This window comes from Nyctereutes procyonoides, unplaced genomic scaffold (assembly GCF_905146905.1).
Source record: "Nyctereutes procyonoides isolate TBG_1078 unplaced genomic scaffold, NYPRO_anot_genome, whole genome shotgun sequence".
Taxonomy (NCBI): Eukaryota; Metazoa; Chordata; class Mammalia; order Carnivora; family Canidae; genus Nyctereutes; species Nyctereutes procyonoides.
The window spans coordinates 26132428-26156140 of record NW_026575030.1 but is presented as its reverse complement, the minus strand read 5'-3'; the positions used below and the strand labels follow the sequence as shown (position 1 = coordinate 26156140).

At 52.7% G+C, this 23713-nt stretch overlaps 2 protein-coding genes across 7 annotated transcripts in view; one reads left to right on the top strand and one right to left on the bottom strand.

Annotated features, from left to right (window-relative positions):
* The window catches only part of NR1I2 (nuclear receptor subfamily 1 group I member 2), a 29880-nt gene extending 11523 nt beyond the window's left edge, over window positions 1–18357 (top strand). Inside the window, exons 2-9 of one of the 4 annotated variants that reach the window (XM_055315884.1) lie at window positions 4418–4636; window positions 5520–5653; window positions 7462–7649; window positions 8649–8923; window positions 10210–10352; window positions 10534–10650; window positions 10987–11092; window positions 12632–18357. In XM_055315884.1, coding sequence (XP_055171859.1) covers window positions 5641–5653; window positions 7462–7649; window positions 8649–8923; window positions 10210–10352; window positions 10534–10650; window positions 10987–11092; window positions 12632–12776 — 987 coding nt within the window. In that variant the 5' untranslated portion in view covers window positions 4418–4636; window positions 5520–5640 and the 3' untranslated portion in view covers window positions 12777–18357. Of the gene's footprint in view, window positions 1–4417; window positions 4637–5433; window positions 5654–6310; window positions 6682–7461; window positions 7650–8648; window positions 8924–10209; window positions 10353–10533; window positions 10651–10986; window positions 11093–12631 lie in introns of those variants that run through there. The other 3 variants (XM_055315882.1, XM_055315883.1, XM_055315885.1) reach the window with 3 other exon arrangements.
* Window positions 16384–23713, bottom strand: part of GSK3B (glycogen synthase kinase 3 beta) — a 201336-nt gene continuing 194006 nt past the window's right edge. For all 3 annotated transcript variants that reach the window (XM_055315880.1, XM_055315878.1, XM_055315879.1), the window contains one exon: window positions 16384–21306. Coding sequence is in view for 2 of the 3 variants with exons in the window: in XM_055315878.1 (XP_055171853.1) it covers window positions 21239–21306 (68 nt within the window). In the remaining variant the exon portion in view is untranslated. The remainder of the gene's footprint in view (window positions 21307–23713) is intronic.

The window sequence follows — 23713 nt, the reverse complement described above, 5'->3', positions numbered from 1 at the left end:
TGTGACTGGATCCAGGAAAGTTTCTCTGATTTTCGAGGTCTCTTTCCTCAATCACATCTCTAAAGACCCTTTTGCCATATACGGAAACACATTTACATGTTCTAGGGATTAGAACGTGGATATCTTTGGGGGCCATTATTCTGTCTCCCACAAGGGACCACATTAATATTTGTAATTTGTTGTAATTTCTTTTCTCAATCTTTCTTGCAAATACATATTCTCTTTGGTACCTAATTATGTATTTGCAATGTGCATTCTTGTATTTGAAGAAGACTCCTTCAATCGCACAAGCCTCACTTGACATAAGCTGCCTCGTGGCACCTCTACTTGCCCAATGACCGAGTTGAGAACCTGATGAAGTGTCTCTGACGTGTCCCCAGCAGGGCGGAGTCTGCTGGCGGCTGGAGTGGCTCTGCTCACTGGGCAATGGAGTCGCAGGGGAGCCGGGATGAGGGTGCCCTGGAGCCTGGCTGAGTAGCATGCAGCATGCCCACGTGCTACAGGGCGCTGCAATGGCCCCCGAGCTCTGTGGGCGCTGCTGCGGGGTGCAGGCTGGGGGGCCCCGGATCCGCTGCTCTGGGAGCTGAGTACATGTCCTTCTCTGGCAACTGCCACGATGCTTTTTTGCTGAGCCAGTCCTCTCTCTCTCCCTCTTATGGCTCTGAGGCAATGGTGGGCCCAGTATTAACCTGTGTCTCTCCTCTCTCATGCTGCCTTTTGAAAAACACCCATCTTCAGAGTCTCCCTTTGGCCATTTACTCTGCCCTCTTCTCATCTTCATGCTACCTCCCACCTCAGCCCCTGTGCCGCTGGTCATGCCCAAACGTCCTCCTCTCTGCTCTGCCTCGATGACACTCCCCACCCTCACCCCCTTAGTGTCATCTCTTTCCCAAATCTACTTCAGCACCCAGGCAAGGCCTTCTCTCCTGCTCATCTTTCCCCTTCTAGCATTTTCCTCTTCCTGCTCTGGTGAGAATTTTCTCCTCCACCTCCAGACATCTCTGCTCAACTTGGCAATCCAACAGGCAACATCCTGGGCCTTCTACCGGGCACTTCCTTCTTCTCTGGCCGCGAAGCTGCTTCCCACGTCTATACTCGGTGTTTGGCCCAGATGTATCCACAGCCCAGCTCGCTGTGGTCTCACACACAGTGTCTCAGTATGTGGCTCCAAGGGTCCCTAGTGGAGACTTCCCACCCCCACTCTCTCCCAAGCCACAGACTCTCTCCCCAGCACCTCTTTTGCATGTGCTCCTTCTGCAGGGGAGGACCGTGGTATCCACACAGGTTTCTGATTCTCCTGGTCTTTCTTCATGATCAGCCACCTACCCCATGTAGGTGTAAATACTCGCGCCGAGTGTGCTGCCTCTCACAGCTCAATCCCCCTTGATCAGCAGATGCCAACTCTGTGGACAGGGTCTCATTCGGCTTCATTTTGGACCCTGAAGCTGCGCAGATGCTCTGCAGGGGTGTGTGTGTGTGAGCCTCCTGCAGCCACCACCCCCGGGGTCTAAGCCCACCCTGGGGTCGTGCAGTTCTCCTCCTCCTCCCAGGCTGCCTCTGCAGCCCGTCCCCGGCCCCGCTTAAGGATCCTGGCTCGTCCCGTGGTAGAAACTTCCCTCCACGGTTCCTTGAACACTTCCCTGCACTACCGCCCTGGGATGCACCACTGTCCTTCCGTTCTGCCTCCCAAGTCAAACTTGTCCTCCCTGTAGGGCAGGTTTTCCCTCATGCTCGGATGCCCGAGCCCGGTGAGGAACAGGTGCAGCCCTCAGTCAAAACTGGATGCTGAATTCATCTTATGAGATTCACAGGAACGAGAGATGTGGCTGGCCTGGCCCCTACCGGTCACCCAGTTGCTGTCATTTTCCTGTCCATGGAGCACCCTGCTGTGAGGACTGATGGGGGGGGAGTAGGGTCAGAAGTGCAGGCATCAGCTGACACCCCCATCCACCCCAGGTCCCCATTTTATTTTCTGCATGATTCTGTGTTGACTGAGTGCAGCTACGAGTTCTGCTCCACATGGCATCAGCTGGATGCTCGACTGGACTGCGCTGGCTCACTGTCCTGGAACCTGGTGGGGGGAAGCCTGGTGCGGGTGGGCCCCTTGCACCTCGGCACGTCAGGGCTTTCCCTCTTCACATGGCCTCTCTGCACGATCCCTTCGGGTGGGCACCCCAGCAGCATGGCTAAACTGTCTCACACCTGGGTGAGGGACCCCCAGAAGGCAGGAGCAGAAGCTATCCGGCCTCCTTGCAGCTCCGGCCCAGAACTGGCACAGTATCAGGTCCCCGCGTTTCTACTGGTTGAAGCAAGTCACAGGCCCTTCCAGACTCCTCACGGGAGAGGACTGCCCCAGGCTGGGGACCTGTGGTTTGTTGGGAGCTGACTTCGGAGCCTAGTTGTCACGGATTCTCTAACTGGGGCTTCATAGGGATATGAGAGAATGAACTACACAATGTACCAGATCTGTTTATTTAACAGTGAACTCGGGCAAAACAAAGTAAAAGTTACACAAACGCTATGAAGGGAGACCCTGGCCTTGATCCTAATACCCCTTCATTATGGAGCTGGAGAATGTATCAGTCAGAGTGTGAGTTAATGTCTCTTTTGCAGACAATTCTTTGCACGTCTAATTGTGCTGTAAGCTGTTTCTGCTTGCCCTCCAACATCTCTTTATTTTTTTATTTTTATTTTTTTAAAGATTTTATTTATTTATGAGACACAGAGAGAAAGAGAGGGATAGAGACACAGGCAGAGGGAGAAGCAGGCTCCATGCAGGGAGCCCGATGCAGGACTCGATCCCAGGACCCCAGGTTATGCCCTGGGCCAAAGGCAGACGCTCAACCGCTGAGCCACCCAGGGATTCCCCCCCCCCCCCCAACATCTCTTTAAATCAAATCCTTTGCTTCAGGTTTTCTGGACGCTCTAAGTATACCCTTCGTGCACACGCCCTTCTGAGGTCAGGACTGCGAGGTGAAGAATCAGGAGGGAGTCCCCCCACACCTACTCCCTTCACGTTTCCCATCAACCTATTTATATGCGGTTTTCTGGAGGGGCAGGGCTGTGGGGCAGATGAATTTCCACTGCATTTTTACAACTGTTTGCTCTCCTCTATCGTCCCGTGTGAAATAGAAAGTTGTGTGTTGAAACTGCACTAAAAGTTTTATTTGGGGTTGAGGAAAGGCAACCCCTGTCTTGGGTGTGGCCCCGCCATCAGCGCCCCGAGGCTTTGGGGAGGAGTCCGCCGCAGGCCAGCGCCCCCCCAAGCCCCCGGCCTCCCGGCCCTCCAAGTAGAGGGCCCACCGTCCAGGGGAGGGCTCCGGGGCGAGCGGCGCGGGGGACAGGCCGCGCTTCTACGCCTTGCCCGCCGCCCCGCGCCTGCGCCGGCTCCGCTCCCTGCTCGGCTGGAAGCCCCCTTTCTGCCGCAGCCTATCGGCTTGTCCTGGGAGCTCGGGCCACGCCTGCCCGCCAGCCGGTCGCCCGGACCCCCCCACCCCGTCCCAGAACGTCTTCAACAGGTGACCTCCCCGGGCCCTCGGCGGGGTCGGGGGCTCCTGACCTCGGGCTCCTTGGACGGCTCCTGTGGGCCCACCGCGCAGCCCTTCCCTCCCAACCTCTTCCTCTCCCCGTCCCCTCGCCAGGTTCTCCCTCCCGCTCTACTCCGCGGCCCTCGCCAGGTTCTCCCCCTTGCGCTCTACCCCGCGGCCCTCTCCAGGTTCTCCTCCTCGCTCTACCCCGTGGCCCTCGCTAGGTTCTCCTCCTCGCGCTCTGGTCCACACCCCTCGCCAGGTTCTCCCCCTCACGCTCTACCCCGCGACCCTTGCCAGGTTCTCCTCCTCGCGCTCTAGTCCACACCCCTCGCCAGGTTCTCCCCCTCACGCTCTACCCTGTGGCCCTCGCCAGGTTCTCCTCCTCGCGCTCTAGTCCACACCCCTCGCCAGGTTCTCCCCCTCGCACTCTACCCGGAGGCCCTCGCCAGGTTCTCCTCCTCGCGCTCTAGTCCACACCCCTCGCCAGGTTCTCTCCCTCGCGCTCTACCCCGAGGCCCTCGCCAGGTTCTCCCCCTCGCGCTCTAGTCCACACCCCTGGCCAGGTTCTCCCCATCGCGCTCTACTCCGTGGCCCTCGCCAGGTTCTCCTCCTCCCACTGTACTCCGCGGCCCTCGCCAGGTTCTCCCCCTCGCTCTACTCCGCGGCCCTCGCCAGGTTCTCTTCCTCCTGCTGTACCCCGAGGTCCTCGCCAGGTTCTCCCCCTCGCGCTCTACTCCGCAGCCCTGTGGCCGCAGACACGCTCCCGCGTCTCCGCCCCCCGCCCCCCACAGGTCTCCCAGCACCGAGCCTGCCCCGAGGGGTCAGCTCTGGGTCCGCCCCGGCCTCTGTCCGGCGCCCTCCAGTCCCTGTGGTTCCCTCCCCTCTAGCCCCGCAGGCCCCGGAGCCAAGCTGGAGGCGAGACTCGGGGAAAGCGGGGACCATGCTGACCCTGCGCCCTCGCAAGAAGCCGCCACGGCTCCCGGGAAGGCTGCTGGGGGCGCGGACGCCGGAGCTGGGTGTCCCCAGGTGTGTCGTGTGTGCGGGGACAGGGCGACCGGCTACCACTTCAACGTCCTGACGTGTGAAGGATGCAAGGGCTTTTTCAGGTAGTTCCCCGCCAGCCTTCACCCACCTGTCACCCCCACGCTGCAGGTCCGTCCTGCGGGGTCCTGCCACCAGCCCACTGGGCGCCGCCTCAGGGGCCTGTCCTCGGTTTCTCCGTGTCCTTGAGCACACTGGAGAGCCAGGTCACAAAAGGGGAAAGGATCTGAAAAGCCAGGGCGGCAGGTGCTCACGTCAGCTTTAGGGGGTGGTTGTTAAGCAGAGGAGGGCGGAACAGAAAAAGAGGAATAGGACCAAACAGCCTCATCTAGAAACAGGCGGCGGGGAGGCCAAAGCCCCCGGATGAGCAAGCAGCAGTCCCCGCAGGCCGCGCCAGGAGCTGCACCCTGGCCCAGAGGAAAGAAGCCAGGGCGGAGGGGGGCGGGGGGGGGGGGCAGAGCAGGGGGCAGAGCAGGGGGCAGAGCAGGGCGGCAGGGGACAGGGCCCGGGGGGCTCAGGAGTTCTCGGGGGCCCCAGGAGGGCCGTTGCCACCCCCCCCCTTCCAGCTCCCAGGACAGCCAGGCAGCCTTGGCCCCTGAGCACTTGTCTCGGTCTGGGCCCTGGAGCCGGCCCCCAGGCTGCAATCCCTCCGACCGGCTGCGGGCAGGGCGCCCTGGGTGAGGGCCCAGCACCCACGGGAGGACCCAGGCAGGCGCTGCGGCCGCCCGGCGTCCCCTGGCTTCGGGGCTGACGGCGCAAGTCTTGAGCCACTTGCGGGTCCCGCGGGGTGGGTTGGGGGGGCAGTGCGGGCCCCAAAGCGGCCACGTGGGCATGAACACCTGTGTCCGGTCGCTCCTAACAGGGTCCGGAGAGAAGTGTCGCTGGGGCCCCGTGGCCTAGGGTCCCGGGTGGCCCCCAACCTGCCTTTCGCTCTCCGACCTCCCGCAGGAGAACCGTGAAACGCAACACGCGGCTGAGGTGTCCCTTCCGGAAGGGCGCCTGCGAAATCACGAGGAAGACCCGGCGACAGTGCCAGGCCTGCCGCCTCCGCAAGTGCCTGGAGAGCGGCATGAAGAAGGAGAGTGAGAGCCGGGCGAGCCCCGGGGGCGCGGGCGCGGGGGCACGGGGAGCGGGTGCGGGTGCACGGGGCGCGGGGGCACTGGGCGCGGGTGCACGGGGCGCGGGGGCACGGGGTGCGGGGGCACGGGGTGCAAGTGCACGGGGTGCGGGGACACGGGGCGCCGCGGGGGTGCACGGGGCGGGGGTGCACGGGGCGCCGCGGGGGTGCACGGGGTTCAGGTGCACGGTGTGCGGGGGCACGGGGCGCCGCTGGGGTGCACGGGGCGCCGCTGGGGTGCACGGGGCGCGGGTGCACGGGGCACCGCGGGGTTGCACGGGGCGCAGGTGCACGGGGTGCGGGGGCACGGGGCGCCGCTGGGGTGCACGGGGCACGGGTGCACGGGACGCGGGTGCACGGGGCGCCGCGGGGTTGCACGGGGCGCAGGTGCACGGGGTGCGGGGGCACGGGGCGCCGCGGGGGTGCATGGGGCGCAGGTGCACGGGGCGCGGGTGCACGAGGCGCCGCGGGGGTGCACGGGGTGCAGGTGCACGGGGTGCGGGGGCACGGGGCGCCGCGGGGTGCATGGGGCGCAGGTGCACGGGGCGTGGGTGCACGAGGCGCCGCGGGGGTGCACGGGGTGCAGGGGCACGGGGTGCGGGGGCACGGGGCGCCGCGGGAGTGCACGGGGCGCGGGTGCACCGGGCAACGCGGGAGTGTACCTGAGGGGAGGAGAGCCCTGGGCGCCTGGGTGCTGCCCAACCCCGCAGAGCACCCTTACTCCCTGCTCTGGGGGGTGCGGTGGGCCTCCGGTGCCCCCTTCTCCCCTCAGGTGCCCTTGAGTGACTCTTGTTGCCTTTACACTTGTCCTAAAGGTGTTTTAGCCAAATTGGGCCAGGTGAATTGGGGGGAAGGAAGCCAGAGACCCTTGGTGTGATATGACCCCCGGCCTTCCAGCAGCTAGCGCCATCAGCCTCCCAAACCCCACGACCTACAGAGGAGCGGGCTGCGGACAGGTGACACAGGAAGCTCTCCTCACTGTCAAGCGTTGGTGTATGATTGCCCTTGCAGGTCACTCTGAGGTTAAAGCTAGTAGGGAAAAGGCTGGAAGCTTCCAGCACGTGTCTCCACTGATCCGAGTGGGCAGCCTCTTTCAGGGCACGAGTTCCCTGGGCTTGTGGAAAGAGAGCCTTTCCTGCAGGCCACCGAGAGCCAGGCCCTCCCTGGGCTGTCCCTGCTCTTCCTGGCACCAACCCCCACCTCCGCCCTGCGCGCCAAGTAGGTTCTAAAAATCCATGGAAGGCCCTGAGGCTCCAGGCCGTGTAGGACGTGGCTGGAGCTGATATTTCCTGCTAAGCAGCGGCCCCAGCTCTCTAGGGTCTTGGAGACCCAGATGCCTCGGGGGACCCTACGGGGTCTTACTGGTGTCTAATTGCCCCCCCCACCCCAGACGACTGACCGTTTATCCTGCAGGCAATGCCTCCTTGTGGCAGCAGCGTGAGATGGCGCTGTGGCTCCAGATTACGAAGGTGACTGAAGCCCGGAGAGGTTAAGGAGCTCACCCAAGGTCACCGCTAGCAAGTGACAAAGCTGTCGCTCAAACCCAGCACCTTTTGATTCTGCAGCCCAAGCTCTTGCCACCCTTCCAAAGTTGTCACCAACCCGCTGACAAGGGCCACACACCAGCTGCACCTCTTTGTCCTTAACGCAGTGTTTCTCCAGGGGAGCCCACGGTCTAGGAAGGGTCGGGTTCTTTGTCACCAGCACTTCCCCTCTGCTGCCTGGGGAGGGTCACCTGCAGGTGCCTGAGCCCGCACCTGGCTCTCCCCGCAGTGATCATGTCCGACGCGGCTGTGGAGCAGAGGCGGGCTCTGATCCGGAGGAAAAAGCGAGAACGGATGGGTGCGTCGCCGCTGGGAGCCAAGGGGCTGAGTGAGGAGCAGCAGACTATGATCAGAGAGCTGATGGAGGCCCAGATGAAAACCTTTGACACCACCTTCTCCAACTTCAAGGATTTCCGGGTATGGGCCTTCGGGTTGGCTCAGCCATCATGCTAGCTCCTCCAAACCCCAGGGCTCTCAGAGAGTGGCCCCTGTTCGCCCGCAGCTCTGTCCCTGGGAAATTGTTAGAAGTGCCGCTTCCCAGGTCACCCCGGCCCCGCTGAGTCAGAACTGAGGGTGGCCCAGCAGCCAGCCGGTGCTTTGACAAGATCCCCAAGGTGACTCTGACACATGCTCCCTTCTCTCCTTCCACAGCAGGTGGCAAGTGGGGCTGAGCCCTAAAGAGAGTTTGGGGAGCTGAGTGGCTCCAGGGTTGTTGGCATCTGGCCTTTGCGAGGACAGGCTCAGGACCCGTCGGGGCTGCGGCCTTCGTGAACGGGTTTTACGTTTCTGTGCTCAACCACGTCAGCCAGTCTAATCCCAGGCCTCTCCTCCCGCTCTGTGCTCTCAGGGGTCCGGGGGACCTGCTCTGCTCAGAGAGCTGGAGCCAGGAACCGCAGAAGTCGGTTCTTTCCCTCTGTCACTCCCAGAACCTTTCTTCCCTCCTAAGGTGTTATTTATTTATTCATGAGAGAGGCAGAGACACAGGCAGAGGGAGAAGCAGGCTCCTCGAGGGGAGCCCAATGCGAGACCCGATCCCGGGACCCTGGGGTCACGCCCTGGGCCCAAGGCAGATGCTCAACCACTGGGCCGCCCAGGTGCCCTGAGAATCGTCTTTTAAGTAGGGATGCTTGGGACACAGCCACAGGCAGACAGTCCCCGGGTGGGAGAGCAGACCCGTTTCCAACCAGGCGGGGGTGGAGGGAACGTTGATACACAGATGCCGAGGTGCACCACCTGCCAGGGGAAGACCAGAGAGGAGAACCGAGCGTGTGTGCGTGTGCGAGTGTGCGAGTGTGCGTGCGTCCTCTCGGGCTGCGGCTGTGGCTGCACGTGCCCCGCCAGCCCGGGGGGGACCCTGCCGGGGACATGACACGCTGTCTCCCGCGCCCCCCGTCCACCTGCCGGCTCCTGTCTCAGCTGCCGGCCGTGTGCAGCAGCGGGCGCGAGGTCCCAGGAGCCGCGCACACTCCAGTGGGGGAGGAAGCTGCCAAGTGGAGCCAGATCAGGGAGGATCTGTGCTCCCTGAAGGTGTGCCTGCGGCTGCGGGGGGAGGACGGCAGCGTCCAGAACTACAAACCCCAGGCCGACCGCAGCGGCGCCGAGATCTTTTCCCTGCTGCCCCACATGGCCGACATGTCCACCTACATGTTCAAAGGCGTCATCAACTTTGCCAAAGTCATCTCCCACTTCAGGTAGGCCCCGGCGGCCGGGCGCGGGCGTGGAAGGGAGCGGGCAAGCTAGCAGGCCCCAAGGGGCTGGGGCGGATTCGAATGAATTTGGGGTCCCTGTGATACAGAGACCCTGCTTCTCTCTCATGGAGTCAAAGAACGGATCTCGCGGACAAGAGAGAGTGAGCGAAGCATCAGAAGTTTGTTAGGCAGAGATAGAGAAAGCTCTCGAGAGTGAGAGGGCCCAGGGCATGATCTCGGGGTCGTGGGATCCAGTCCCTCTCAGACTCCCCGCAGGGAGCCCGCTTCTCCCTCTGCCGGTGTCTCTGCCTCTCTGTGTGTCTCTCATGAATAAATAAATTAAAAAAATAATAATGCGGTGAGGATGGCCACGGGTCTGATTGTGGCAAATCATGTCAGGGGAGTAAGGAGACAGGCCTGCTTACGTGTGCGCATCCTCGCCTCTGACGCCTGTGGGCCACAAGGGCACACACGGTGTGAGGTCACTTTCCTGTCTCGTGAGCATGACCGTGAGCGTGTCCCCTGTGGGCCAGCATCACCATCGCCTTCATTCCACCCATGGGAGACTGAGGCCTGCTGAGGCCCAGGAGCTTGTGCGGGGTCGAAGTTCACGGGGGGCAGGTTTGGAAGCTGAGAGCACAGAGTTCAAAGCCAGCTACCTGCCAGGTCCTGAGCCGGGCGCCGGGAGACACGAGAGGTCACGGGTCTGAAAGGAGGGGGTTGGTGCAGAAAACAAGGGACTCCATTTCCGAGGAGCCCGGAGATAGGCAGGGCGCCCCCAGGAGCCAGCCTACCCGGCCTCCCTTCGGGGCTCCCGCGGAGTGGCCCTCGGTGGGAGCGGGGCCTGTCCGATCCGGAGGGCGCCGGTGCACCCGCGACTGTCGGAGGGGGCGTCCGCGTTGCCTGGGGAGAAGCCCAGAAATATTAAACCCAAGACCTCAGGAAGCAAGTCTTCCTGGGGCGGCTTGGAGGCCCAGCAGGGTGCGCTTAAGGGAAGCGAGAAAGGCAGTCATCCCAAGTGGGGAAATGGAGGCAGAGTGTGAGGGTAGGGACAGCAGGTGCCGGAGGAGAGGGGCGGCACTGGAGGGGATGCTGCACGGGGGGGGGGGGTTCAGCCCCCCTGTGGGTGAGGGGCTGCTTGCCTGGTGTGAGGGGAGGGAATAGAGGTGACGAAAGCAACTGTGGTACCCTCGGGGGAGGAGCCCTTCGGCCCCCCGAAGTCTGGGTAATGAGAGGGGGCTGGCCTGTGGCCCCCCGCATGGAGGCTGGCACCCCCATCCTTCTGACAGGGAATTGCCCATCGAGGACCAGATCTCGCTGCTAAAGGGGGCCACCTTCGAGGTGTGCCAGCTGAGGTTCAACACGGTGTTCAACGCAGAGACCGGAACCTGGGAGTGTGGCCGGCTGTCCTACTGCCTGGAAGACCCTGCAGGTGCGGGGGACGCCCGCCTGCCTGGCTGGGGCGGGGAGCAAACACAAGCGGAGGGAGGAGAGGAGCCCCCGGGACACGCGGGTCCCCGGGTGCAGGGCGGAGACTGGGCGACGGGAAGAAAGACCTGGGTGCTGCAAGTCTGAGAAGCTCACCTGCCCCTCCATCCTACACCCCCCTGCAGGCGGCTTCCAGCAGCTTCTCCTGGAGCCGGTGCTGAAGTTCCACTACAGGCTGAAGAGGCTGCAGCTGCATAAGGAGGAGTATGTGCTGATGCAGGCCATCTCTCTTTTCTCCCCAGGTGATGACCCCACCTGTCCTGCCTGCCAGGCCCCGCCCCCAGGCTTGCTTGCACCCCTCAGCGCTAGCTGGAGGAGGCAGCAGCCCCACCCAGACCCTCCCCAGGGAAGGTCCCAGTCCATGGCCTTGCCCCCATCCACTGCCTGGCCAGAAGGGCCCCCCCACCGGCTGGCTCCTCCTTGGGTTGGTGGGGTGATGCCCCCTTGCAGTGCTGCCCTCACTTCCTGGGTGCCCCTGGCTCTGGAAGGCAGTTGGCTGGCAGTTGGCCCTCCACGGGCTGGACTGATCTTGTCTTTGCCGCCGCGGCCTTGCTGGCCCCATGCCTTGGGCCCTGCAGACCGCCCAGGTGTGGTGCAGCGCAGCGTGGTGGACCAGCTGCAGGAGAGATTTGCCGTCGCCCTGAAGGTCTACATCGAGTGCAATCGACCGCAGCCTGCCCACCGGTGAGCAGCAGACCGGGAGGGGGTGAGGGGGCCCTCCGGCAGCCCGGTCCTCTGGGTCCCCGCCTGTTCTGGGCCTCTCTGAGAGGGCAGGCCCACTCCTGGGGCAGCCTCCTATTGCCAGGGCTCTGGGTCCCTGTTCTGTGACCTCCAATGAGGCATCCGGCCCTGTCAGCCGGAGCTCCAGCCCAACACTGGAGGAACCTGAGGAGGGCCTGGGGTCATGCCCAGCCCTGGACATGGCTCCTGAGGCCCAGGTCCTGTCTGCCCTTTTCTTTTTTTAAGATTTTATTTATTTATTCATGAGAGGCACACACACACACACACACACACACACACACACACACACAGAGGCAGAGACACAGGCAGAGGGAGAAGCAGGCTCCATGCAGGGAGCCTGATGTGGGGCTCGATCCAGGGTCTCCAGGATCACACCCTGGCTGAAGGTGGCGCTAAGCCGCTGAGCCACAGGGGCTGCCCCTGTCTGCCCTTTTCTGCTCCTGTCAGCGAGGGATGGGAACAGCCAGGTGCCCCCCAAGGCTCCCACAGGCTCTTCTAGCAAAAGGCAGCAGTAACTGCAATGTAGTACAGATGACCACGCCACAATAACGATGGCAACGATAAATGGACGTGCACTGAGATGTGCCAGCCGTGGCGCCAAGCAGTTGATGTGCATTGTCACTACGGCCTCATGAAATGGGTGCTCCTGCCACCCTGCGAGGGGCTGAGGCTAAGGATCCAGAGCCAGATAGCTGGGGTCTGGAGGTGGCCCCGGGCAGGCCAGCCCATGGCCCCCACTTTGAGCGCTACCTCCTCACCCAGGAACTAGGAGAAGCGGCCGGGGAGCTGCTGGGTGTGTGCCGGTCATCACCAAAGGAGGAAGGCTGCTCAGGGCCAGGCCGGACGGGGCCTTCCACCCTTCCCTGGCTCTGCAAGGCCCGCGGCCTGGCCTGGAGGGCTGAAGGCCGGCATAGGACATGCTGGCCGGGCTGAGAACCTCGAGTCCTTACCTGGCCGCTCACTTCAATCTGAGCTAAGCCTCTGGGCCACGTCTTGATTCACTAGGTCCTCCCCTGTTCAGAGCCAGGAGGCGGCATGCAAGAACTGAGGCCCGAGGTTTGTCTCAGACCCTAGGTCCCAGGCTAGATCCGGGAAGGATCTGCAGGGCAGCCTGCAGTCACTGCCCCCATGACGGCACCACCGGGTCCTGACCCGCAGCCGTTGGCCAAGGTGGTACTTTCTCCCTGGATTGCCCTGTGTGCATGGATTTTTCCCAGGGAAGGGGCAGCATCTGAGGGCTCAAGCCCAGGGCGTGAGGGGCAAGCAAGGAGGGGGAGTCCGCACCTCAATTCCCCCAAGCCTGCTCTGCCCCTCTCATCTCAGCAGAGCAAGAGATGCTCAACCGAGCCTTGTCTCTTGGCTTGCCTGAGATGTTCTAAGATTAATACCCCCAAACTCGTGTCCCTTCAGAGCAGTCCCAGGGTCGGTGGATGGGGGCAAGGGTGGGCTGCACCCCCAACTTTTCCTCTGGCTGGCCTGCAGGTTCCTGTTCCTGAAAATCATGGCCATGCTCACCGAGCTTCGCAGCATCAATGCCCAGCACACCCAGAAGCTGCTGCGCATCCAGGACATACACCCCTTCGCCAGCCCCCTCATGCAGGAGCTGTTCAGCATCACGGATGGCTGAGCCGCTGCCTCAGGAGAGCCTCCAGGGGGGGCAGCCAGAGCCTGAGCCCTCGGAGCTGCCATTCCCCAGGACTAGATAGACAGATGGACACCGCTGAGAGCTGACAATGCCCTACAGGCCCTGCCTCCCCAGGCATCTCCCAGCCACAGCTCTGGCAATGCTGCCTCACATTGGAAGGGGACAAGGGTCTCGCCAGCCCCCAGCTCAGTCTGTGGAGAGTGAAGGCACGGACACTTGGATGGAGAGCGCACGGCCTATCGGTCAGGCCATCCAGAGGCAAGACCACCCTCCCCTTAGAAATGGGCCTGTGCTCTGGGGGATCTAGTGCCATGGTGGGAGAGGGCAAGGGTGCTTGGGGCTGGACCATCTGAGAGTCTCCCCACACCCAAGTTCACTAGCTCCTTGGGTGCTTTCACTAAGTACCCCTGTGTCCCCCACCCCACTCGTTCCCCACCTGCAGCCTCCTGTCCTGAGCTCCTTAGTGTGCCCCAGGCCTGTGTTCATCAGCAGGTGCTGTGGGAGGTCAGTGAGAGACCCTGTGAGGGGCCGGCAGCAAACGTCAGAGGCTCGTCATGACCTCTTCTGCCTTCTGGGGCCCTCATTCTGTGCCTCTGCATCCATCTGAACACATTCAGGAGCACCAACAGAATGCAGCTTGCTGGGGGGTATACGCCCACTCAGACGTGGTTCCTGACCTTCAAGACTTTGAAGCTCAACCCAAGGAAACAAAGCAGAAACACAAGTGACTTTGATCCAAAGAAGTGACATAAGCAGCACAAGGACTCTCTTCCTGTGAATGCCAAGCTCTGTGGGACTCTGCATGCCCTTGAGGACCCAAGTGAGGGATCTCTGGAACGCGTGTTCATGGGAGGAAGGGTGCTAACCAGTGTGTGCACATGTGTGGGACTTGGTTAGGTCTGCTCCACATCTGAGCTGGGGCTTGCGTTTGCCCCTGACATCTGACGGCTGTTGGTGTAAAAACAAAAATGACCTAACTTGGTTTGCTCATAAAATGATTATTGCACGTAAAAATCCATATAGAAATGATACACCTCCCCAACATGCTGTATGTGTTTATATGTATATAGATGATAGATAGATGATAGATAGATACCAAAATTAAAAATGGAGAAATTGGGGATCCCTGGGTGGCGCAGCGGTTTGGCGCCTGCCTTTGGCCCAGGGCGTGATCCTGGAATCCCGGGATCGAATCCCACGTCAGGCTCCCGGTGCATGGAGCCTGCTTCTCCCTCTGCCTGTGTCTCTGCCTCTCTCTCTCTCTCTCTGTATGACTATCGTAAATAAATTTAAAAAAAATTAAAAAAAAATGGAGAAATTGAATTAAATACTCCTTGCCATCCCCCCAGATTTACCATCCTCTTCTGCCTCAAGGATATAGAGCTCATTTTTAAAAAAGAAACTGAGGAGAAAAAAGAGCTCCTCTTTCCAAATATGACAAATACAGATTTTGTTCCCAGTTTTGTCTCATTTGGAAATATAAATTTTATTCAACTGTATTCATAAATCCTATGCATCTCCTCTTCCCCATTGAGTTAATTTTAAATTAATTTCGGGCTCCTGAATGAATTCAAGGGCCCGAGATAGTTGTTAAATATAGGCTATAGTGAGGCAAAAATTGGGATGGGCTGTAAACTGTCCTGGTATTGATTTTAAAAATAGCTGGGCAGCTGAATTGATATGTACGTAGGATTTATATGTTTTATAAAAACTGTTGTAGTCCAAGTGTAGTTAAGATTCAAGGTGAGATACACCAAATTGCTCACACAGGATATTTCAATAACTTTGTGGATCTTGAGTTTATAGGGCTAGGAGCCAGATTGCACTTTCCTACTCTCAACATTTGGACTGCTCCATTACTCCCTCTCCTGAGCCTTTGAGTGCATAGAACTGTCAGTTCTGGGGCTGCTGTTCATTTTCTAGGTCTTGCCTCAGGTGAGGCAAAGCTCAGGAGAAAAGCTCTTCTAAGTTCTTTTTTTTTTTTTATTAAAGATTTTATTTATTCATGAGCGACATAGAGGCAGAGACAGAGGGAGAAGCAGGCTCCATGCAGGGAGCCTGATGTGGAACTCGATCCTGTGTCTCCAGGATCATGCCCTGGGCTGAAGGTGGCGTTAAACCACTAAGCCACCCGGGCTGCCCTCTCCTAAGTAAGTTCTGCTGGCCTTCTGGCCACCCCCACCCACCATTAGCCAGGGGCACTAAGCAGCCAATCTCTACCTGGCCCAGACTTTAAGGTCCCTTTTAAAGCATTGACATCAACAAGTCTTCCTGTGGGAAGGCTGGGGTGGCTTCTCCGTTCTGGAGAAGAGGATGTAAAGAGAAACAGACTTTTGACTGACCATCCCTTCCTGGCTTCTGACAACTTGGGGGCGTCTTAGTGCCATGTTACACAGCAGCTGGTTACCTCTGGTATATCCCCTTACTATATGCACAGTGCTCCTAAATCTGAAGGTGCTGGTGGGCAGATGAATAGCTTACTCCCAAGAAATGAGTGGCCACACTATCACTTTTGGTCACTTCCTTTCACAAACTTCTCCATGAGGAGCTCTGCAGCCTGATTCCTCCCTTTCTTGACTACTCTTCTAGAATACCTGTGAAATGGCACCTGCTACCAGTGCTCTCCTGAAATGTGATCCAAAGGACAGATTGGTTGGTACTTTTTGGAAGACTTGAAAACTGAAAATGCAGTCTTTCAGGCTTTTCGGTTAAAAGGGTATCTTGCTCCATTCCAATAGAAGAGCAGTGAATCCCAAAAGCACTTCAGTGCCATCAGGAGGCCCATCCCACAAGTCCCATCATTATATTTGCATTTTCCCTCTTTTCCGCCAACCCCATGCAACTGTAAACATGTTTACTGTAAACTGTAAACATAGTAAACATGTTTAACTATCTTTCAAGTTCTTTCAAGTATTAGCCAACCCCCTCCCCACGAGATAAATAAAATGAGCAAATAAAGAGCAGACTTTATCCAATATAAATTTGTTTTTATTGAAGCAGCAGTCACATGACTTAATATCTAGCCTTTAGATTAGGCCTGACAGAATGAGCCAGCCCTAAAAAAAATGATGTTTCTTTTTGCACTAAGAGACATAACATGTTTACATACATCATCCAGTATTGGAAATGAGCAGATTCAAACACAACATGTGTTGGTTACCTGGGAGGTACAGCCCCACGGTTCGTGGTGTTCATATATTTTACAGATACTCCCAAAGACCATTACTAATGGGATGAAAGTTAAAAGAAAATACAGCTACAGTAAACCATGAACACAGTAATCAAAGACTTTTACACATTTTAAAAATTTGTCCCTTTCAGGGATATTTTCTTTCTTTTCAAAGCAGTGTCTGCAAAGCTTCCTCTACACCAAATCCAAAGGTTTCCAAAATGGAAGCTGCACCTCTTGGGGCTATACAATGGAATAAGATAATTTTAAAGAACGAGAACTAGTGTTTGTATCTTGATTTTTTAACAAAGATCCATGTTTCTCTAATTGGAGGAACGGAGATGGCAATGTGACTACATATTGCAGTAGCAAGATAGGGTGAAGAAAAGAAGGTTGGGTACTGAAATAAAGACCACACACTTGTGAATTTTAATTTCATTTCCAGGCTAACCTACTTTTTATTTAATGCAAATTACAGTACCAGTTAACTATTTCCAAACCAAGTCACATAGAACGAAATGTATTTACAAGGGAATGGGGAAAGGGGAAAAAAAACATTGAGCATACTTTTCACAAAAAAGTTTATATTTAAAATGAAAAAAAATCAGTCACAGAGGCATTCAAGTAGTAATAATGTTATACAGATTTTGCTTTTCCTTTATATCAAGACAGATTTGCACAAGTGTTTGCAATAGTTTGTATACAACCCACAGTCCTTTATATATATATATATATATAATAAATTTTGTTTAGATTTGTTTTTAAGATGGAAGTGGTCACGCTAATTGGTATGTGTACAGGCCCAAGTGATCCATCGGCAACACATTTATAATGCAAATTTTACAGGCAAGCACATTTTCATACATCTATCTGTATCTGCCTGTAGACAGATATTAAGAAAAAAAACTGAAAAATGAACACAAGGAAGTCTACTTTGTCAAGCTAACCCCTTATGTACTGGTTGTCATTTTGCTTTTATTGCAGAGGTGCAAAACGGAGCAACAAACTTGAATAAAACGTCATAACCCTTGTGAAAATAATCCAAACCCCAGGGATTACTTTCAAAGCCTCTCAGACGTAGACCTTAGTCTGGGACTCTACTCTGCTTCTAGTTGTCTCTCTTATTTTCAGTGGCTCAGGTTTCTACCAGAAAAGACAGATTTTATTGTAAAGCATGCTTAGTTTATTTTTCTATATAGGGGAGAAAGTGTTCGGCTCTGTGATTAGATGATCACTAACATAAAAAATAGAAATCAGATACAATTTTGGTTTAAAACAAAGGATAACCCCCCAAACTCCTGGGGATCTGGCATTGGCCAAACTTCCTTTGGAAGATTTCCAAAGTTAAATCCCTTAAAAAGGAAAGGGAAAAAGAAATGCCAGTGTCTTTATATCCACAGGGATAGAGAATACAATAGTCCTCTCAGAAACCTTTGCATTGGTGCAGACAAGATGACTGGTTAGGCAGGCTTTGTTAAAACACAAACCAAAAATATGTGTCTAAAAATTAAGAGGACTTAAAAAATGGACACAACATGTCACTGGAAAGAAGGTGCAGTCTTCTGCCTTGCTGGAATGAACACACGATGTTTCAAAAATAGCAACCTTTGGTTTGGTAAAGTTTGTTTTTTTCTTCTACTCAAGACATCTTATATGGAGTACTTGGAGGCAAAACAAATGATTTTTTTTTCTTTCAAAAAAGGTCTTCATGATGGGCATACAGTAAGAATCAAACTTATTTAAGAAGGAAATGAAAATGACATTTCACTGAACAGGGATAGAGGTGGCAGGAGGGAGGGGAAAGGTAAGAGTTCTCTTGTTAAAACAACAGTCCTCTGTTGGCATGTCCTCTTGGCTCGGTGGCACTCGACGCAGTAACTGCTAGTAATTGCACTACAGCATTTCAGACCACTGATGTATCAAAACCTGGTACTATTAAGAAACTTGGATTTATAAAACCTGTCTCTCTCTCTCTCTCTCATTTGGGAAGGAAGTAGATAAGGGGCAGAGAGCATGGAAGGCTCCCGGAACCTGCTGTTTTGTAAGACCTGTGGTTGGGATTTGGGGAAGAGATGAGCAAACTTGAATTGATTCGGTCTCTTCCAGCTCTAGGGCTCCCTGGCACTACACAAAGTCCCTGGATGGACTAAGTATGAAATGAAACCGGTCACCGCTGACTGCGGAGGAAACAGCTGTTCAGAACTGAAACAAAAGCAGGGCTTAAATGAAGTGAGATCATGGACGAGGTTTCCTCTTTGCACTCCTGAGCATGGTATCACTGAAATTAACTGTGGAAGGGGCAAAGACACTGTTAGGAGTGAGCTATTATTTCAAAGGGAAAGGGGTAGGATAGGGAGACACGGGTAGAAAAACCAATTAAAATTTGAAAAATGATAAACAAAAACAAAAAACAAACACATGGAAGCGAAGGCACTCCAAACTATATAGATACACTATACATTGCTAGAGTTATTGTTACAATAATACAGGCCGGTACCTACTGTACAGAGTTAAAACTATATGGCTTTAAAAAGCTCATCTACATTTTGTCTGATTATTAAACAGAATCACTGCCCTGAACAGTAACTTTTTGCTCATTAATAACAGTTCCTGGGTCCACATATTTACATACAAAACAATAAAACTTAAATTTAAAAACATCGAAAGAAAATATAATGTACAAGCTTGAATTTGGTGAGGAGCTTTTTATTATTATTATTATTATTATTTACAAAAAGATTCAGAGACCTGGATCTCACTTGTATAAAAGAGTTCTGTGATACCGCCACGATCCTTGAGAAAGAAAAATCACGCACCTCAGCCCTCACACACAGAGAAAAGCATCTGCTTTTTCTCTCTTCTTCTCTTACCCCATTTATGGGGGCAAAGGAGGGGGGAGTGTTTCCTAGAACAAGCACAGATTTTTAAGGACTCTGGCAAGAATACCAAGTCCAGAGTAGTGTCTGGGTGCAAATGTCTGGCTGGGCAGTTTGGTACGAAAGCAGGTCCGCTGATCTGTCCTAGACCTGCTGTTCATCTTCTTTATAAATCCTTTCTGAAAATGGTCTACCAAAGCCATTCCCTTTAGGAATCACCTGGCCAAATACTCTCATTCAGACTTCTTCCAAATCTTAATTAGCTCTCAGAAGCGCATTATGAAATGTAAAAGTCAGTTTGCTCGATTTGGTTTGACTGAGTGTGTTTCCTTTCTCACGAACTCTGATATAACCAGAGGTTTGAGAAACCCCTTTTGTGGCCTAAGAGCTTAGCTAAACAGTGAGTGAAAACTAAGATGGCTCACAGTTGCCCTTCTGGGTATTGGTTCACTTCAGCAGGCAGTAGGACTCTCTTGGAGAGTCGCACACACTTGGTTAAGAAGCAGGACAGGGTACTGGGACCTGCGTTGAGGGTTGCCAAGAGACTCCACTTCCAAATCACCTGGAGGGGAAGACCCCTAACATGACCTAAGGTGGCAATGAGGAAGGTGAAGGGAGACTACACACATTCGAGGGCTCAGCTCTACAGCCCTATAGTTAGCAACTAACCTTGGAAGGTGTGTAGGGAAAGAGTGGGGAGAAGGGAAAGGCGGCCATCACTCAAGTGATCTTTAAATGTAAAGTACAACTGATTGTGCCTTAAAGATTCATAGGTCAAGTAATGGCCCATAAGCACCAAGGTGACTAAGGTTCATTTTAGAGTATATAAGGCCCACAAAGATGTCAACCTTAAAAGTGTAAAACAAACTAGTTGTGAAAATCTAATTCCTCACTGCAAACATAATCCTTCAATCCTCTTTGCTTTCCAAGGAATATTGCTTTTTCTTCAGAAACAGAGACTGAGTCTTACACCGTTCACTGATACACAAAGAAAACAGAAACAAAAACTCTTAACTGGGTGTGGGGGGAAACATTCTTCTCATGCTTCGACCAGCTGATTTTGATACTGTGGACAAAAACAAAAATTAAAGGCAGTATTGAATCTATGTATATATAACATATATACATACACACATTTATATAATCAGCTTTCCTATAAAGTCAGCAGGTACACGTGACTGTTTATACCATTTTGATGTGTAGTTCTTAAGATTCCTACCATCTAAAATCATATGGTCTACCTGACATACGTCAATAAATAAAATTTTAAAAGCATGAGGTTAAAAAAAAAGCTGAAATTAAATACAGATTCTAGATTTGGATTTAATATTAGAACTATGTGCAGAATGTGGCAATTTCTGCAAGCTCAATCTGTAATTAAAAAATATGAAAAATAAACCAGTAGACTGTTACAGTTCACATTATTTAACTATAATGTCCTCTCTCAAGTGTATCTTTCCAAGGGAAGCAACGTTAGAAACAAATCTGGACAAATTCATTCACAGTGGTGAGATCTGCTCTCGGCCTGTCCCGTTCCTTCAGGTTCATCAGCTTTCGGCATCTGCAGCCAGAGTGACTGGCTCAACATCCTTTTCAGTCTTCTGGTCACTAGTTTAAAACTGTACTAAGATTTGCAGAGAACCTTTGGTCAGGCAAACAGAGATCCACCCTCAGAGCACACATCTTCCTCCTCCTCTGATAGCTTCCAATTTAGGTTTCTTCACCACTAGCACTGATTAAGAGCAAAACAAAACCTTATCAAAGTCAATTAAGAATCTTTAAACTTTATTGACCTCCCTGGGTTACATACAAATGATACGCATTTCCTTTTTTGTCTGCCACACCTGCCACCAATATGCCAAAGGCAAGTCTTCAAATACCCGAGGATATGGATTAATTTTACAAGTGACATTTAAGTCCCCATTGAGTTACACCTGCTAAGCTCCCAACCAATTTCAAGCTGTGCACTATACCAAAGTCTTACACTTGACTTTTAAAGAAAACAAAGTTCAAAAAAACTTCAGCACAGAACAAAGTCGTCTTCTTTTGTGGAAGGGGCATGAGGCAGGAGTCCTGTTTTTAAAGTATACAACAGCAGACTTTTGATAAAAAAAGATTGTCGTGGGAGAGAGATTGTGTGTTCTAGTGCTCCGCTTCCCCTCCCCACAACCCCTCCCACCCCCTGGATCTCCCTCAAAGTGAGAATACAATGAAATTGGTTTGTATTTATAGATATTTTACAAGGTTAAATAAGAACAACAATAATAATAAAAAAATTGAACACTAAAATGAGCAGGTTTTTTTCTCTTTTTAATTTTCTTTCCAAACGTGACCAGTGTTGCTGAGTGACACTCAAGTAACTGGTGGTTCTTCCTGTGCAGCTGGCTGCTCGGGACTGTTCAGGTGGAGTTAGAAGCTGATGCAGAAGCGGCGTTGTTCGTCTGTCCACGGTCTCCGGCATTAGCATCTGCAAATCAAAAGCCCCAGGAGAGCATGAGCAATGCTTTAACACCCTAAGAGAAAAGTACACTGCCTGAACTGCAGATTGTGAGCTGTGTGGTCTTCTAAGGTGTATTTGAAAAGGTTGTTTTAGATGGGGCCAATACTAGGAAATCTGAATTTCCTTCTGCTTAGTGCTGAGTCCATGCCTTGGCCTGGGCCTGGCGCAGGGAAGATAGTGTCTTTGAATAAACTGGGGTCAGATACCACTTTTGTCAAAACTCCTTCTTTCAGCTGGGATTAGCAGTATGTGCATGAATACTCAGCTGAAGAGTCTGGTTCACCTGAAAATAAGTGAACAGAGGAAAACTAGGAAAACTTACTAAAAATTCTGAACCACGTTACAGTATGCCATCTGCTTATGGCACTGAACATAACATGGGCCAGCACTGAGAGGCACAAGCACTACGTGTAAATCAACCTCAGCTGCTTACTTTCTAAGTACAGTCCTTCTTCATTATTTGTATAAATGGAAGACAATCAGCAAAAAAGAAATAGCACTGATTCACTTATTGAATTCAACAAGCATCTTGTAGTCAAGTATCTTGGTGCTGAGCTTGCTTCACCTAATCCTCTGGAAATGTGTAACTTTATAATTAACTTTAACCATCCTAACCCCCTTTTTAAGGTCCATTATTATTTCACAGCCCCTATTAAAATTTAAGTGGGCATTTGGTTGCATCTGGATCAGCACTGCATCTCAGGTAGGCAACAGATTGCTATTTCAGTTGGCTAGTCCAGTCACATCCCTGTGTCATCATGTATGTAACTGCTAATACATACCATTGGGCACATTTTCTCCCAAACACTTCACACTGAGCCCTGAACAAGACGAGAAGTGGCTTGACTGGGATGGGTAACTTCTAAGAGCCATCTCCCTAGAAGTCATACTGCCCTTGATCATCAAAGCTGGTGACACCAAAGAAACAAGTCCAGGAGTTTTGTCTCCCTAGAGATTGAAGCTCTTCCTATATCCTATGATGAGTAAGCAGCTGTCATGGCTGAATGCAACATTTGGTCCTTGGATCTTTTTTGTTTGAATTTTTTAATTAGAGCAAGAAACAAAAGACCCCAAGGACACACAGGAATTCTTTACTTAAGGATCAGCTGTTAGTTTATCATTCCAATGGCTACTGTGAAAAACTACACTTCTTTTCTAATTTCCTGATTTTTCTGCCCTCAAAATACTCTGCCCTTACACACATTTAACAGCCTTTGGGGAAGAAATGTTTATACACCTCTCAATTTGGTTAGTTATGTTTAATTCATTTAACTTCCTTCAAAGCACTTATAACTGCTTCTAATCCTGGTTTCATGAAAATAAGTGTGGACATTACAGCATCAGGATCCATGCATGGAGTCATATTAATTCATTGCTATGACACATGGACAGGTGGCAAGGTATAGGACACAAAATCTTTCTCCAAAGGCAAGTACATGCCTTTTCCACTAATTCCTATATAACTATGTCTAATACTTCATTCATGACTCCTGGTCTTTCTTAAATATGTCTTTTTTAGCAGGAATTTCACTCTTCAATGATCATCCAAATTCTGTCATCAATGATAAACATCAATTTCTGTCCAGGCCACATGACCCTTTAAGCCTTTCTCAAGAAAAACAGTAATTTTCATAATTTAGGCACAGGCTGCTTTAACAACATGCCTAGGCCATGTTGAAAGGCCAACATGAAAGGCCACAAAGCTATTTCAGAATTATAATGTTCCTCACAAGTCCAAACTTACTGTAGCATTTCCCATGCTTTGGATGACACTAAGAACCTATGCATGATCATCATCAAATAGCACTTTTCTCTCATTTTTAGTATGTGAAGATGACAGGTAAAACTTTCATGTTTTGGTGCTCCTCAGGGCTTAAGAGATTTACCAATAATGAGGAATTCACCTGCTTGACCATGACATCAACAAATATACCGGCCCTGTTAGCAGCTCTGGCCCCACTGGAGGACACCTTCTAAGGTTCATCTACATGGCCATCCAGTTTGTTATGTTAATTTACTCTTTAGCAAAATCCTATTGTGTGCATGTAACTGAAACAAATTCAACTTCTGAATAATAAAATTTGAAAAGATATTTATGTTAATTGCAGGTTTGCAATTTAATGATTTCACATTTTTTCTCTTATCTCCAAACCCTGTGTGAAATAAAATTTTAACAGCTAAATATTTTGATTACAAATATCCTTGAAAGCTATAGTCACAGTACTGTATTCATTCATCAAACAAAACAAACACTTCTGTATAGTGCAACAAATTACATTTAAAGTAAAATTATATATGTCCTTTGTAAGAAAAAGAACAGAGATATTTGTTTTTCAGAGGCAAAGTACAAGGAAGAGAAACGCACAACAAATAA